Source organism: Xyrauchen texanus, chromosome 16, assembly GCF_025860055.1.
Source record: "Xyrauchen texanus isolate HMW12.3.18 chromosome 16, RBS_HiC_50CHRs, whole genome shotgun sequence".
In the NCBI taxonomy this organism is placed as follows: domain Eukaryota; kingdom Metazoa; phylum Chordata; class Actinopteri; order Cypriniformes; family Catostomidae; genus Xyrauchen; species Xyrauchen texanus.
Genome location: NC_068291.1, coordinates 20,553,862 through 20,570,960, shown reverse-complemented (window position 1 = coordinate 20,570,960; position 17,099 = coordinate 20,553,862). Strand labels below are relative to the sequence as shown.

The following is a 17,099-nucleotide window of genomic DNA, read 5'->3' as shown; positions in this document are numbered from 1 at the left end:
CTTAAACAAACAAACTCAAATCTACTACATGAATCAGTAATCAGTATTGTTGTCTTGTTTTCCAGAAAGAATATCTGAAACATCTTTAAAACGAGAAAAAAAACTTCAAAAGCAAACGTTTGTAGGATAAAAAGGCTTGCTTTTGTGGAATATATCTTAAATTTAGATTATTGTGCTGCCCATATGGATTTTTTTTTTTCTTTTAAGCATGAGTTATGTGTTGTTATTAAAACTGTTCAATAAAAACTATTTAATAAACTCAAATTAAATTCAATAAAATAAATTTAAAAACAGGTCATGTAAATGTGTCTTGTTTTAAAGAAGATTTTTACTGAAAGACAAAAAATTTTAACTAGAATTTCTTTATTTTTCTTTATTTATTTATTTGTATAATTTTACAGTATTGTATAGTTTTGTAGTGTGCTCATGCTCTTTAAACAAACATTACACTCACAGATCCCAGATTTATACAACATTCTCAATTTGCATTCTCTATCTGCTTTTGAACCTTCGTCTCAATGCTGTTTCCACTGGCTAAATAAACTTACTGTAACTTGGCTCTAACCAGGGGTTAAATTGGGCCGTTATATTCTGGAATGGCGTTCCGGCACATTAAATTCCAAAAAGGAAAAAAATGTGCTTGTTTGTCAATCCGTCCCATTTATTGTATTCTCCGTTGCGGTTTTTGTTTGATCACCTTGAGACATTCAGTCTCTATTTAGTAAGTTGTTCAAAAATATTTCAAGCTCATTATGCTTCGCTCTAGTTAGTTGTGGACCTGGTAGAGGCAGAATATGAGAGCAGCACGAAACTGCATGCCCACGCATATACAGTAGACACACGTTCTGCTTCAGTACCATGCCTCAGTCCAATCTCTGATTCTTAGAAATCATGTAATATGGAATCAACTGCTCACCCCTTTCTTAGATCGACTGATATGCAGTAGCGATTTGTTTAGTTTTGTTAAAAGCTGAATACCCGAAGGGGTTTTAAATCAGGAATCAATCACATCCAAAGCAACATCTGATCAAAATATCATAGGCCTACAACTTGAGAACAGAAGACCGCTCGACCAACACACTGTAAAAGGTTTCATTGTTATTTGTGTACTCCCTTTGTGTTGATTCAGCATTTATTTGTATTTTATTTTGTTTTTGGATTTTTGTTTTCCCAAGCAAATATACAGTGGGATTCACTGTAGTGAAAATTAGAATTCAAGCGGCAGTGAAGAATTTAAACTCTTATAATTTAATGCAAATTTGTCATTGCAAATTATATTATGAGAATAACAGTTTGAGTAAAAAGTGGTCATGCAGAAGGTGTTTGTTTCCCCTGTTAAAAACAATTGGCATTTACCTTTAAATTGTAACATTAGACTTAAAGTTAAGCTGGTTATATAAGATGACTTCCAACCTAGGTCTGAAGGTAACTTCTGATTTTTATAAAATGTATAAAATATATGTGATATAATTTTTTATTTATTCATCTACTGGTTCATCTACTTAACCAAATTTTCCATGTAATGATGTATTTTTACAATTAAGTTGATGACATCAATAAATAATAATCAACAAATCATTAAAACAGAAGCTCAATCAAATTGATTCATTGAAATAAATAAAAAAACTTCTATGAATTACATACCAAAGAGGCCTATATATCCATATTTAGACACCCATGTATGTTATTACAACATTTTTATTAATTACATTTTATTTGTACATTTTATTTATAACAACCCCAATTGTAGGGTTCCCCCACCTCTGAAATCCCAATTTAACCCCTGGCTCCAACTACTTTCACCATCTGACTCTGATTTATTCAGTTCCTCAAAGCCCTTTTCCTGCTATTGTGTTGCTGTTCTTACTCTACAAGGATCTATTTTAAAGTTCAAACATAAGAAATTCATGATCTTGCATACAGCTTTATTTCTCTTTTTGACAGCTGCTGTGAGTTCTCAGCCCCAGTGTCCTATCTGCAACGTCTAACGAACAACAACTTACAAGCTGTGAGATTCAGAGGTGGAAACTCAGCTGAGAGACAAGCTTTTGTCGAAATGAAGAGACAGAAAGACAAAACGAGATAGAAGACAGACTGCCAGAGGATTCAGGGAGAGTGGAGGACAAACAGACACAGATAAGGAAACAGATGCAGAGAGAGTGGAAGTGAACAGAAAATACAAAATAACATTGTAGAAAGATGCAGAGACAGAAACAGAGATAGATTCGTTTGCTAGCTAAGAAACTTGGTAATGCTTTTGGATTTTACAGTAAACGCAAGTTTCTGTAAGATCTATTTTAGCTCAGCCTGAAATGTAAACAGGAAGTAATTGTCAGTGTAGTTGGCCACATACTGTACTGTACAAGCTAACATTATGCACTAACAGACAGAATAAGGAAGGCAACTTGTTAAAAAATGAATGGGAGACATTACAACACTCAACATGGTGGCTGTTGGAAAGAAAGTCCTGTCTTTGCCAATGAGACGATTTAGGATTTTTATTTGAAAGGCTGTAGTTGGTCTTTTTGCTGTAAGCCTCTACTCTCCGTTGAGCATACCTTGTCGCAACAGCGTGTCCGCTGCCGTGTTGAGGTTGCCTGGGATGTGAGTGGCACGCAATGACCCGAGTCGCTGCTGGCTCCAAAGGAGGGGATGGCGGGCGAGTTGTGACATATAATGAGAGTGAACGCCGACTTGGCTCTTTATGTACGCTATCGTAGCGGTGCTGTCTGAGCGAATCAAGACATGCTTGCCCTGTATTAGTGGAAGAAACCTCCGCAGGGCAAGGATTACCGCCAGCAACTCTAGACAGTTGATGTGCCAACCCAGCCGAGGCCCCGTCCAGGAGCCGGCGACTGCGTGCCCATTGCACATGGCCCCCAAACCCTGTTTGGAGGCATCTGTGGTGACCAGAATTTGTTGGGACACCTGCTTTAGGGGGACTCCTGTCCGCAGAAAACAGAGGTCTGTTCAGGGGTTGAAAGGCAGGCAGGGGTGATGAACACACGGTACGTGCTGCGGCACCATGCCCATCTTGGGACTCCAGTGCTGAAGCGGTCTCATATGCATCAACCCCGGTGGCGCGACTGCCGCGGAGGATGCCATATGCCCCAGGAGCGTCTGGAATTGTTTTAGAGGAACCGCTGTGCCTGGCTTGAATAAGGTGAGGCATTTAAGCACCGACTGCGCGCACTTGTTGGTGAGGCGAGCTGTCATTGAGATGCCGAGAAAAGAGATGCTCTGAACCGGGTTGAGCTTGCTCTTTTCCCAATTGACCTGAAGCCCTAGACGGCTGATGTGCCTGAGCACCTGGTCCCTGTGGGCGCACAGTAGTTTTGAACATGAGTTTTTGTAAGGCCCGGTTGAAAACTCGCAAGTCCAAGATCGGGCGTAAGCCGCAGCCTTTCTTGGTACGATGAAGTAAGGGCTGCAGAAACCCTTCTTCATCTCAGCTGGAGGGACAGGCTCTATTGCGTCTTTGAGTAAGAGGGTCTCGATCTCCGCACTTAGGGTGTTGGCTTCTTCGCCGTGCACTGAGGTAGGTCACGTGTAAGTTTCTCCTAGACTCATCAGAACTGGCCGGCTGGGGGGCAGCAGTCGTGGGTACGGAGGCGAGAGATCCGCGTCCGGGGTGCCGGGACTGCTGAAGTGTGGCAGCGGGTTGCCGTGCGAACGGCATTTGCGGGCCAGATAAAATTGCTATTTTATTGAGAATGGGTACCGCAGCCCGAAGGGGATGCGAAAGGAAATAACTTTAAATAAGGATTCTCCTCCAGGCCCTCCACCAGGGGACAAAGTGGTCTACTTACCAGCTCCGTAGAAAACGTCTTATTCTCTGGGTAGTCCGTCTAAGGAATGCTTGCCTTCCGGGTCCTCGAGGATGTTCGGGAGACAGGGGGTGTGTGCTTTCTGCAGGGCGCTCGATGCTGGGCTGAGAGCTGAGCCCAGGTTGAGGCGGAGTTGCCTGACATTTGGAAGCCACAGGAGGACGCCCTCTGTGAGCAAATGGATCATACCTCCCTCATCTCGACCAGGTACAGCCATAGATGACGTTCCTGGACCACGAGGGTGGCCATCGCCTACCCGAGTGTCCGTGCTGTGACCTTCATGGCCCGGAGAGTGAGGTTGGTCACAGAGCGCAGTTCCTGCAACACGTCGGGGTCAGGATTACCCAAGTGCAGATCTTTGAGTGCCTTGGCCTGGTGAATTTGCAGGAGGGCCATGGTATGCAGGACGGAGGCGGCCTGTCCACAATTTTTATGTTTTATTGGTGATTTGCTTGTGAGATTTCAGTCTTTCCCCATTCATGTAGAAAGGAGCTCTATGTGTAAGACTATAAACAGTGGCAGGGCAGGGCAGGGCAGGGCGGGGGTGGGGGGGGGGGGGCATTACCAAGATGGCTGCCAGGTGGACTAATTATTATTATTTTATTTTTTTTAATTGCACCAATAAACAGACACTGCATATAGGATGCTGGTATAAGGGCTATCACCAGAACCTTAAAATGTTTTTATTTGACATCTTTAAACAGTGCTTACCTCACACAATCTCAGGACTCTATCTTCTGTTCAGAGCAAATGAGGAGAGAACATTTGCATATCAAGCATGTCAGATGGCCTTTTTGAAAGAGCACATCTGATGCTGTCACATAACTGGTATTGCTTTCAACTTTTATTTAGGTGGCCGCACACTGGATCACAAATGGCCGCTTTATCTTTTTAAACAACAGGCAGCACAATAGAGCCTGAGTTTGTATCAGTTTGTGTTGTCAGAGGATGCTGATTAAACAGACATTAATTTCCTCATGTCACACCTATCGCTGATAGCATAACAACTCTAATAGGTCAAGCTTAGAACTGCGATTTGAAAAGGTCCTGATGCAAATGGCATTGAATTTTCTAGGCAGGTTAATGAAAATGATTAGTGTGTGTGTGTGTGTGTGTGCGTGCGTGCGTGCGTGCGTGCGTGCGTGCGTGCGCGTGTGTGTGTGTCCGTCCGTCCGTGCGTGCGTGCGTGTGTGTGCAAAGAGAACAGGACAAGGAGATTGTGTTTAAATCAAGGGCGTAGCAAGGAAATTACTTTTGGGTGGGCCTACAAAATGGAGGGGCCAACATTTTCCTTAACAACTGAGAAGTGGCACATTCAAACATTTCTTTCACACATTCAGAAATCAGAATTGTATGCATTTTTTTAACTATTTTCTAATTATGTATTTTAAGTAAAAGAATAATCTAAAATGTTCTATGTGGGCCTGGGTCTAATTTGGGTGGGCCATGGCTCACCCTGGCCCACCCAAATATTACAATATTATAAATAATTAATATTTGAAATGACGTGTTTTTATAAACACGTTGCCGTACATGGGTGTGTGTATTATGATATCAGATTTTGTCATGGTTAAACCATAAACTAGGCTTCTCAGGCTGTTTGATTCACATTCTTGGAATGCATTGATGTTCTTTAGAGGGCTTTAAGCTATCAGTGTCCTGTGAAATGCTCTGTCTTTTCCAGAATTAATTAGACAAAAATCCAAATTGCAAGCTCAGCTGAAACAATAATCATCAGGGTGTGTATCTGTGTGTAGAGAAGAAAAATCACAAATGAGATCTCTTTCATATCTCAATTTGTTTCAATGAAATTAATTGTAGACTATTGCTTAAAGGGATGGTTCACTCAAAAGTTACAATTCTGTCATAATTTACCCAGGTGAAAAAGACGTACAATTAAGTGTATTAAAAATGTACTTAAATATGTTTTTAGTACGATACAAATATAATGTAATGCATTTTTAATACACTTAATTGTACGTCTTTTTCACCTGGGTACTCACCTCATGTTGTTCCAACACCGTTAAGTGAACTATCCATTTGAGTCTTAGTTTTGCTTCCTGAGAAAAAGACCACGGCAATCTCACATATTGTCTCCTCTAGAGTTTCAAAAGAGATCTCAACAATTTCTCAAACTGTGTCAAGATTTAAGGCTCTACTGTCTGCAATCAAAAGACCAAAATATCTGACCTATGCATTTTACATGAATTCTATAGCTTTATAACCTGTGCATCAGCAATTGTCTCCTTTGTCTTTCCATTCTTATTTTCCTGATGTATTTAAGGAGAATTTGAGCAACATATTTAAATGAAACATTTCAGAGTATCCTGAACTGAGAAAGAGCAATATCAGAGCAATAAAATGGTCCTCTTGGTACACCCAAACAGAAAAGTTAACTTGGCGCAACTCTTGCTTTTAATTTCTCTCATTCTTGTTTATCGAATTGTTTTCAATATTCAGCTCACCTCTCACGTCTCGTTTGATGTAGTGTTGTAGTTGGTTTGTGTTTGTTCTTATTTCAATTCTTACCTCCAATTTAAAGGTCTCTAAAGCACAGCAGGTGCACAGGCCTCAGATCAGAGGTGCCGACAGCATGTGCGAGTGCTGGAGATTGATTAGAACCATTGGTTATCTGTAAACACTCAATATTGCACAGTTTTATAAATATATCAAAGTGTTTAAGCACATTAATTTTTGAGAGGACAGCAGGCATGTCATTTCAGAATAATTTACACCGTAATCAGCATCTGTGTTCATTGTTGTGCTGAATAGTCTGGGAAAAGATTTGGTTTTGCTTAACGAATGCTTAAGGAGAATTTTGAAGCAGATGCTTAATGACAGCAGTTAAAGTTTCAGATGTGTGCATATATTGGATTTGAGAAAAGAGATTTTCTGCTCACAGCTCTGATAGGATGAAACGCAGTGGTCCTAGAGGGATTTTTTTTGTTGTTGCTGGGGGTGTGATTTACTGGGGCAAAGATGGACATAAAGCACAATAGAGTGTAACAGTCTAGTTCTGGAAGTAAAAATCCTATACATTTTTTCCAGTCGGGAATTTATTTAATAACTCATAAACCTTTAAAGACAGACTTACTGTGAACTCTGAGGGTGTTCATCGCTTGTACATGCTCCTGTTGAAGCCATCAATCCATGTTATTTCAACTTCATTTTTTCAAAATCGTGCTTAATGCAGAATTTCTGATGAAAACTACACTACACGTGATCAAGCAGAAAAAGACCATCCAATAAGAGAATCACAGCAAATAGAGCACGGCAAAAGAGCACTGCAGCGACCGATCATTCTCATGATGTAATCGAGTTGGTCTCCCTACACTAAATATTTTTAGTTTATATATATATATATATATATATATATATATATATATATATATATATATACAGTATATACAGTATACACCGATCAGCCACAACATTAGGTCCCCCTTGTGCCGCCAAAGCAATGCCAACCCGCATCTCAGAATATCATTCTGAGATGTTATTCTTCTCACCACAATTGCACAGAGTGGTTATCCGAGTTACCGTAGACTTTGTAAGTTCAAACCATTCTGGCCATTTTTATTGACCTCTCTCATTAAATATTATATTCTATTCTTATCAGCTACTTTAAATCAATAATTCATTTTTTTTCCAATCTTTTTTTAAATTTGATTACATCATTTGCAGTGCTTCATGGTATTGTTCTGTAGTTCATGTCTTGTACCTTTTGTCTTTTTGTCTGATTTTCAAATACTTTTTTGTTTTAAATCAAAGTTTTTAATGTTTTTGATTCACCTCAGAGCTGGTTAGTTTGGCTCATGGCTTAAAACTCTTTTATGAACGATTTTATGACATCCTTATGGAAAGAATTAATCGGATAAAAACTTTGGGAACCAAGCTTGATAAAAAGGTGGGTGGGCTCTGTTGCGTTCTATTGAAATGGGAAGGATTTCAAGGGGGACATTTGTTTTTTTCTCATATTTAAATGTTTAGTCCATCCTTTCATAGCATCATCTAGTGCTCTGCGCATGCATCCAGTCCTAGGAAGTTTTATCAAGCTTGAAATCATGATGGTGCCTAGAGACTGCAATGCCAAGATGTACAGTGAAAAGGAGTTATATTTTGGTCTGTTCTCACCCAAATCCAACTGGATTGCTTCAGAAGAGTCTGATGGATTATATTTATGATGACTTTATCTCCTTTTTGGAGCTTGAAAGGCCTAATCACCATTCACTTGCATTGTATGGACCTACATATCTGAGATATTCTTCTAAAAACTTTGTTTGTGTTCAGTAGAAGAGAGAAAGTCAAACACATCTTAGAGGGCATGAGGCAAGTAAATGATGAGAGAATTTTCATTTTTGGGTGAATTATTTCTTTAAGAACCCCATGACTTGATGAGTGCAGTTTTCTTTCCTGTTTGACATGTTTCCTATTGAAGCAGGAAGTTGGGGCAGCACATAATCAAAGGGTTTGTCCCTTTTTTAACCAAGTGATAGCCTCTATTTCACAACAATGAAACAGACTGAAAAACACAAAACTTTTATTGCATTGAGGGTATCAAGAGGGTTTTAAGGATTGCACAGATTGTTGCTGGGAATGGCAAAATCACGAGAGTTCATTGAAGGGAAAAAATGGTGTGAAGGTTCGAGTGGACAAGTACTATAAATGCTGTATGTGCATGTGTTTTTGGCATGTGTTTCCATTTGTGGCCTGTCTTATCTCAAAGGCCCCTGCAGCCCTGTTGAGTGTGGACTGGCAGACAAATATCAAACTTATGCACACATTTGTGCCCTAAACCATCCCAGCCTTGGCTTAGCAAGCCAGGCCCTACAAAACAATCTGTCCAAAAGCTTGCCCAATTATGCAACATGCTAAGCCTGCTTAACCCACTTGACCTGATGCCAATCTTTGCTAGCTTACCCATGTGCTGTTCCAAATCTTCTATCCCCATGCTGCTCAGCTCCAGTGCCAGTCCCTCTATAAACTAAAGACCATTTCCTCTGTCACCATTACTATTGTAACTACTATTTACTATTGAGAACAGCTCATTGCACAAACAGCATCACTTAAATGTCATTTTTGGATCATTAGCTTTTTCTTAGGGTTTTTAAGATAAAGTATGTGTCACTTTCATTTGCAAATGTCATAAGTTTTCATTTCAGAAGCCACTACTGATTGCTCTCTTTCAGTTCTAATCCCTTTAAAGGTGGTATTAAAACTTGCACACTTCCTCATTGTGTCCCAGCTCACTTCCACACTGATACTGCTGGCATTTGTGATATTTTCAGTAAGCTAATAGCTCATTGCAAATCAGTGTTTTGAGGCTAAAGGGCTTGCTTCTGTGTTATTGTCAGAAAGTTGACACTATTGATTTTCAGCAACCAGCTTATGCCAAGTGAGTTCTGTCTGCTTCTTCTGTGGCTGAAATATGATGGTGTGTGGCCCTATAGGAAAGAATAATCGAAATGAGATCTCTAAATAATATCTTGATTGTTTTAACTAGACAAGCAGCAAGATTAAATGATGAGCCTTTAAAATAGAGACTTTTACCCTAAAAAAAAAATCTGTCATAATTTACCCATATGGAAACCTGTATGGAAATGTTCTGTCTCAGTCACCATTCACTTTCATGGAATGGTAAAAAGAGCTGTGTCAAAATTCTTCAAAATTCCTCTCTGTTCCACAGAAGAATAAAAGTCATATGGGTTTTGAACAGCTTGAGGGGAGTGAACTTTCATTTTTGGGTGAACTATCCCATTAAATGAAAACTGACAACTTTATTAACTCTCTGGAGCTATGAAAGAGCAAGCAATAAAATTTTAATCTGGTAATTTGTTATCAGGCAGGGAGCAGTGGGGACACAGAATTAAGTATTAGGATGGACCCAGAAACCCTCTTCAGAAGTCAAGGCATACGTCCTCCCCACCTCCATGTGCTTGGCTCCCACCGCAAAACCCCAAACAAGTGGTGACCTACCCCCAGGGAGCACAGATGTTCCTGGCAAACATTTTCTCCTCCCTCCATCCTTTCCAACAGTTTTCCTCTCTTTCATGTGCACTGAGTTTGTTTTGCTTTACTGGCACTGATGACGGAATCATTTCTTGTCTGAGTCATGGATGTTTGATTCAGCCCAGTGTTTCAGTTTTTGCTCGCTGAAGGTGAGTGGTAAGGTTTTCTTTGATGAGGACGAATGGTGTAGGAAACAATCAATCCTGAGGGACTGAGGACGGGTTAGTAGAACCTGAGGTGTTAAAAGCAAGAGAGTTCATTACATCCATCCATCCATCCATCCATTGTCAACCGCTTATCCTGTGTACAGGGTCGCGGGGGGCTGGAGCCTATCCCAGCTAACATTGGGCGAAAGGCGGGGGACACCCTGGACAGGTCGCCAGTCCATCGCAGGGCCGAGTTCATTACAAATTTTTCAAAACTTTCAGTCAAAAGTAGATGAAGTTGAAATGGATGTGACTTGTGTGTGAGTGGCCGATCATGCCTGCACATTCTGTTTGAGAATAATTTTTTATTTGGATGAAGAATTGTGGCTTTAGCTGGTAAATATTATACAGACGACCTTGGTATATATGAGTAAGCACCCTGCTGACAAGACTAGAAGAATTGGTCACCACAGCATGTGTTGTCTTTTAGATGCTGGTCCACAGCATTGGATGCTGGTGGGCTGATTTCCCCACCAGGTTTCTTAACCATCAAAACTTGGTCAACCAACTTCACAAAAAAGGCCAAGTTTACCAGGTTTTGCTGGTGAACAATATTGCTATGACACAAATTGACATTTTTTCAATTTGACTATAGCGCCACTCACCCAAATGACAAATTCTATGCCCCATTTCAACATAGCACTGAATAGTCAGTGTGCTAGATATACATTTTCTGTTGTGCTGTAGATGAAAGTGTTAAAGGGGTCATGTCATACTAATTGGGGTAAAGGCCAATTGTCTTGATTGGATAACATTGTGCAGCCCCTCAAATACATACATATTTCAAGGCTGAAGCAGCAGCGCTCAAGACAGGTGCAGCCCACATGGAGCACAGTCCATTCTCCTTTAACAACGCTGTGTTCTTCATCGACGCCAAGTCAGTCCTACAGGCTAGGTACTGCCAGAGACAAATAACTGAACGACCTGTCGTCTGCCTTGACCTCCCTGTGCAGAGCCCATACAGTTGTGCTGCAATGGGTTCCCTCTCACTGCAACATATTAGGCAATGAAGCCACAGACACTCTGGCAAAGGAAGGCACTACAAAGGAACAGAGTGACAGGTCAACCACCTACAAAGAAGCCAAGACCATCATCAAGGCACAGCAACACAACAAGTGGCTGCAGCAGCACCCACTCTACAAACGAAATGAGCCCTACCACCTGCTCTCAAGGGCAGAGCAGGTTCTCATATTCAGGCTGAGGACAGGCCACAACTGAATGAACCAAGACCTATTCACCAAGTTCAGAATTGGCCAGTCAGACCAGTATCCCTGTCAGACCAGCAGCATGACAACAGAACATATACTGCAGTCCTGCCCACTACATGATGGCCTCAGATGCCAGATCTGGGCGGAGGAGACCACGGTGCAAATAAAGCTCTTTGGCATTTTGGAGGACCTGCAGTGCTCTGCATGGCAACCTTTGCGCAGTGAACCACTGTATTATAGAACTAAATTTCAGGTTTTACACATAACGCACATCCAACACATTGCATCTGAAGCACCATAAACAATCAAACAAACATTTGAAATATTAATTAATGAAAATGTTTACTTGCGGTTTTGCGATCGGGTCCAATAGTGTTTTTAACTGTTCCATCCTTCAATAAAATTTCCTTTGTAAAGCTTGAATCATATTGTGACTGGTTCACAAGCAATACAAGCTAATATGAGCCGAAAACACATACAATCCACAATGAAATGTTCAAACGTAATACACACATACACAACTACCATTCAAAAGTTTAGGGTCACTTACTCATTCTTTATTTTAAATTTTTCTCACATTTTAGAATAATAGTAAAGTCATCTCAACTAAGGAATAATAGAAAAATTATGGGAAGTATGTTGTGACTAAAAAAAATCCAAATAAATAAGTTATATTTTAGCATCTTCAAAGTGGCCACCCTTTGCCTAGATTTTGCAGAAATGTACTCTTGGCATTTTCTCAACCAACTTCTTGAGGTATCACCCTGGGATGCTTTTTAAACAGTATTGAAGGAGTTTCCATCAATTTGCTTCTTTTCTTTTTTGGTCCAAGTCATCCATTTCAAAAACATTTCTTTTTTTTAAATAGAGAATGTTTGTAATTAAATATATTAATATGTTGGCACAATTATATTTTTGCCTACACAACTAATTTCAAACATACGCCTTCAGATCAAAAGGTTTTAAGATCATGAGAAATGTTTCAGGCAAGTGACCACAAACTTCTGAACGGTGGTGTATGTAATACGATTCATGGTGAAACACAAATTTCATAATCCTGCACTGAAACAATCAGGAGTTTTCCGTGCTCTTTTCCTGATTTTTTGGTGCTTCAACAGGCCAAAGCATACAGAGAGGAGGTGCAGCGGCTAACGGACTGGTGTAGAGCCAACAACCTGTCTATGAATGTGGACAAAACAAAAGAGATGGTTTTTGACTTCAGGAGAGCACATAGTGAACACTCTCTGCTGAACATCGATGGCTCCTCTGCAGAAATCGTCAAGAGTACCAAATTCCTTGGTGTTCACCTGGCGGAGAACCTCACCTGGTCCCTCAACACCAGCTCTATTAACAAGAAAACCCAGCAGCGTCTCTACTTTTTCAAAGGCTGAGAAAAGCACATTTCCCACCCCCCATCCTAACTACATTCTGTAGAGGGACTATTGAGAGCATCCTGAGCAGCTGCATCCGCAAAGCAACCAGCATTGTGGATGACCCCACACACCCCTCACACAAACTCTTCACCCTTTTGCCGTCTGGCAAGAGGTACTGAAGCATTCGGGTTCTTACGGCCAGACTCTGTAACAGCTTCTTCCTCATGCCATCAGACTCCTCAATACTCAGGGACTGGACTGACACACACACACACACCTGTTCACCATCCAACTTTTGCACATTAGAGTTCATTAGAGTCATTTTATACCTGGCTGCTACCTCAATAACTGCTATGTCCATACGAACATGAACACTATTTCATAGTATGTTATGTTTACATTTAGCATTTTTGAAAGTGTCATCTTTTTGCACTACTCGATTACAAATGTGTACTGTCTCTCACTGTGCCTATTGTCCTGTTCCTTTTAGTAATTTATTTTACTGTCCTGTACTTTTTGCACACGTTTGCACGTGCACTTTATGTAGATATGTTATTTAGTCTGTGTAGTTTCATGTGGTTCTGTGTTTGTCCTATGTTGTTTTATGTAGCACCATGGTCCTGGAGGAACGTTGTCTTGTTTCGCTGTGTACTGTACTAACTGTATATGGTTGAATGACAATAAAAACCACTTGACTTTACTTGGCTTGACAAAGCAGAGATGCTGATCTGGCTCAACTTCTCACATCTCCCATGTCTGTTTACATATAGGACACCATACAGCTCTCTCATCCATCAGATGAGTAATTGAATAGACAAGAATTTGCATTTGCATTTTTATGTAAAAATAAATAAATAAAAAATTTGAAAGGTGTCCTGTGTAAGTCCCCTTTGGTATAGATGAATCTCCTATGACAGATGAGGTCCATCTCTCTTCTCTATCTGACTGAGTGCCAGTGAGTTGGGCCAAGGGTGTAACATTGTAAAAGTGGGCACTGATGTCTTGCAGTAGAGGCAGACTTTTGCTGACATTTTGATTCTTGTGACATCACAAAATCCACAAATTCCAAAAAAAAGCAGTTTTTGCAGCTTGGTTTACAGTAAATACATTTTCTTTTTCTATTAAGGGGGAAGTTTTGAGTTCTGAAACTTACAGTATGTTTTTATAGTACAATTAATTTTTATATGTCAAAAAATCAAGGAAAATTTGATTCCTCATGTCATTACCCCTTTAAATCATTCCAGTAATACAAAATATTATATAGAATCCGACATAAGTTAGGATGTGGCCAGCAAGTATAATGACTAAAAGGATTACGAGCAAGTATTACGCCCATGAACCTTATGATTATTAATGTTTTAATCCCTTCTGCACATGCATGCATATTCTATTAATCTATTAAGCTTTTCAAAAACACACAAACCCAAGGAAATCCATTTATTCAGATGTTTCGCATATTTATGAGTGCATAGCAAATACACACTCTGTTTTTCTGCTTGTTTGGGTAAGTGAACTGAAGATAATGGCAGCAGACCATGAAGAATCTTCTATAGCACTCTCTAGTGAGCAGAACCCAGACCCAAACAAGCTTTGTTTGCTTTCCACTCAGATCTCCCACCTTGTCTTGCATCCTGCCCGAGGCAGCTGTCACCGACCGAAGCTGTCAGCCCTGACTCTGATCGGCCGCTGTCCCACTTCATCTGAAAGAGCTCAGTCTTTGTGTCTGTGGCCATTAGCGTGACTATGGTCAGGCCGAGGTCAGGCACAGCACTGGTTTTGTTTACAATCGTGTATCGGGACTTGTTATGAATGAATTGAAAAATATCTCAACTGTGAACCCTCACCATATTGGCTTATGCTCAGCTGGCTTAGTGTTCTGTCACGTAGAGGATTCGGGCATGAATGCCATGGTGGAAGATCATATGCTAATTCACTTTGATTTGATGTCATTTTTGTTCATAGAATTACTGTAATGGCATTGTTGACTTTAGGAATTTGAATTGTTATGACTTTTTATGCTTGACTGGGTCATTGGGATGGTGTGCCATTATAATTGAGTTAGTTTATTTGGTTATTTGCTCTCTCATTGCAAAAAATCTTATTCTTAATAAGTGTTTTTGTCTTGTTTTCCAGTCAAATTATTAAAAATATGTATAAAATAAAATATCTTTAAAATAAAATAAAATGTATTGATTAAAGTATTAAGACTAAGAAATTAAGTTTAGTTGTCTTAAAAATTAATCTATCAAAATGAGTTTTTGCTTAAAAAAATAATATTACCTATGGGGTATTAAAAATACACTAAATTCAAAATATATTCTCTGTAAATAAGTTTTGTTGTTTTACATAATTTTGCCTCTCAATTAAATGTATCTTGCTATAAGGATTTTTTTATAATTTTATTGGAAAACAAGACAAAAATACTGATTTAGAAAATTATTTGTTTGCAGTGCTAGTAGTCTCTTTTTCTCCCAAGTTTGTCTGTATAATCCCCTTTGTTTTGAGCATACAAATGCTAGTCAGATACAGTACTCACTTGGAATGCCTGTGGAAAATATACAAAACAAAAATCTTTGTAGCCAATTGTGTCATTCCCAATGCCAAAGTCCTCAATTAATTCTCACTAATTTCCCTTCCTCTTTCTAAATAGGTACCCATTTCCTACTGTGTTCAGTACCTGTAGTAAGAAGGATCTGGTGGCGAGTCTGGAGAAAGGGGTTGGCATGTGTTTGTATAATATGCCTGAAGTCAAAATGATCTACGGGGGACAGAAATGTGGCAATGGATACATCGAGGAAGGAGAAGAGTGTGACTGTGGAGAGCAAGAGGTATGAAAGAGCCCGACATATCAAAGACCTCTGAACATCACTAAAAAAGCAGGCTGCTTCTCTTTTTTAGCTGTCATGATTCATCTGAATTTGATCTAAAACCTGTTCCACATCCAGTCTTTGGTGATGTGTTTTTTTAGTTGTTTTATTTTTTTGCAATTTCATTTGGTTGGTTTAATGTTAATAGCCCTACTGGAAACCAGCACATGCTGTGTTTCAGATGCTGGTCCCCAGCATGGGACGCTAATATGCTAATAATTCCACCAGACTTCTAAGGTAGCTTAACTGGCAAAACTTCTCTGGCCAACCTCTTCATCTGAAATACCATGCTGGTCAACCAACAAGACCAGCAGCAAACTAGCACTAACTATCATTAAAGGGACACAAGCAATACCTTCATGCTGTTCCAAACTCAGATGTCTTTTTTTCTTCCATGGAACACAAAAGGAGATGCCAAGAAGTAAATAACACCCTGTCTACACCGAATGCATCAGTTGACGCAAAGCAATGCAACAGCTTGATGCTATCGACATTGGATCATTGTTAATAATGGAAATTATATGCTTTTCTCGCAAAGCTATGTACAGCTCGCCTCCAGTTTAGACAGGGTGTAAAATGTAAATTATTATAGAATTTTAATTTTTGGAACTCTCCCTTTAACCAGCCTGGGCTAGCATGGAAATTAATGCTAATCTAAGCTGGTCTTTTCAGCAGGGACATTGAAGGCTTTGAAAGAGTTTGCCCTGACCTTTACTTTAACTTTGACCTGAAAATCTTTTCCTGAATTGATAGACATTTCCAAACAACAAAATATATTTGAGAAAATCTACTGAGCGCTTGCCAAGTGGCTACACTTGGATTTTATGAAGTGTGAAAGAAATCTCAAACAGTGCAGAAGTGACTGGCATGTCTCTAATCTTATTACAGGTTCTGCAGGGAGTCTATGATTCATAGTTAGTAATTCCACTGTGGAAATCATTTTCAGTGAGTGTCAAACAATGGAGACCCCATGTCCATCAATATATATATATATATATATATATATATATATATATATATATATATATATATATATATATATATATATACAGTATAACAGATATACATTTGTAACTTTATGTGTAATGCTTCACATATTATTGCAATTCATTTTTTTTAATGATTCACATCAAAGTTTAATCATACAAGCAATTATTTTAAATGTGTCACATATCAGGGAAAATCTGATTTGAGCCTCATTCAACTGTATTGTAAATGTAGCCAAAGTGGCTTTAAGGAAAGTCAGATGACTTGGCGGCCAACTTTGTAATGCCTCTGGAGTGCTGTCTTCTATATAGGCAATTGACATTCAAGTTTAGCTCCTATATACTTGAGTAGAGTAAGTCAGAAATATCCCAAATGTTTGTCTAGATTACGTTTCAATAACATTTCAAATCAGCTATATAAACTGATTAATTTTCAGGCTGGTCTAGTTAATGTGCTTGCTTGTTCTTCTAGAGGAAACAATGGTATAAAAAAGGTGACTGGCTTAAGACGATTTTTTATGAAAGGCAGGACTTTTATTTCTACAGCCGCCATATTGAGTGTTACCATTTCTCCCATTTGTTTGCTAGACCGTCTCCTCCCTTTTATAATGTTTCTTTTGCCC

General features: G+C 39.4%; 1 protein-coding gene across 3 annotated transcripts in view; it reads left to right on the top strand.

Annotated features, from left to right (window-relative positions):
* The window catches only part of LOC127657362 (disintegrin and metalloproteinase domain-containing protein 12-like), a 173,451-nt gene that overhangs the window by 110,651 nt on the left and 45,701 nt on the right, over positions 1-17,099 (top strand). For all 3 annotated transcript variants that reach the window (XM_052146113.1, XM_052146111.1, XM_052146114.1), the window contains one exon: positions 15,274-15,451. In XM_052146113.1, coding sequence (XP_052002073.1) covers positions 15,274-15,451 — 178 coding nt within the window. The remainder of the gene's footprint in view (positions 1-15,273; positions 15,452-17,099) is intronic.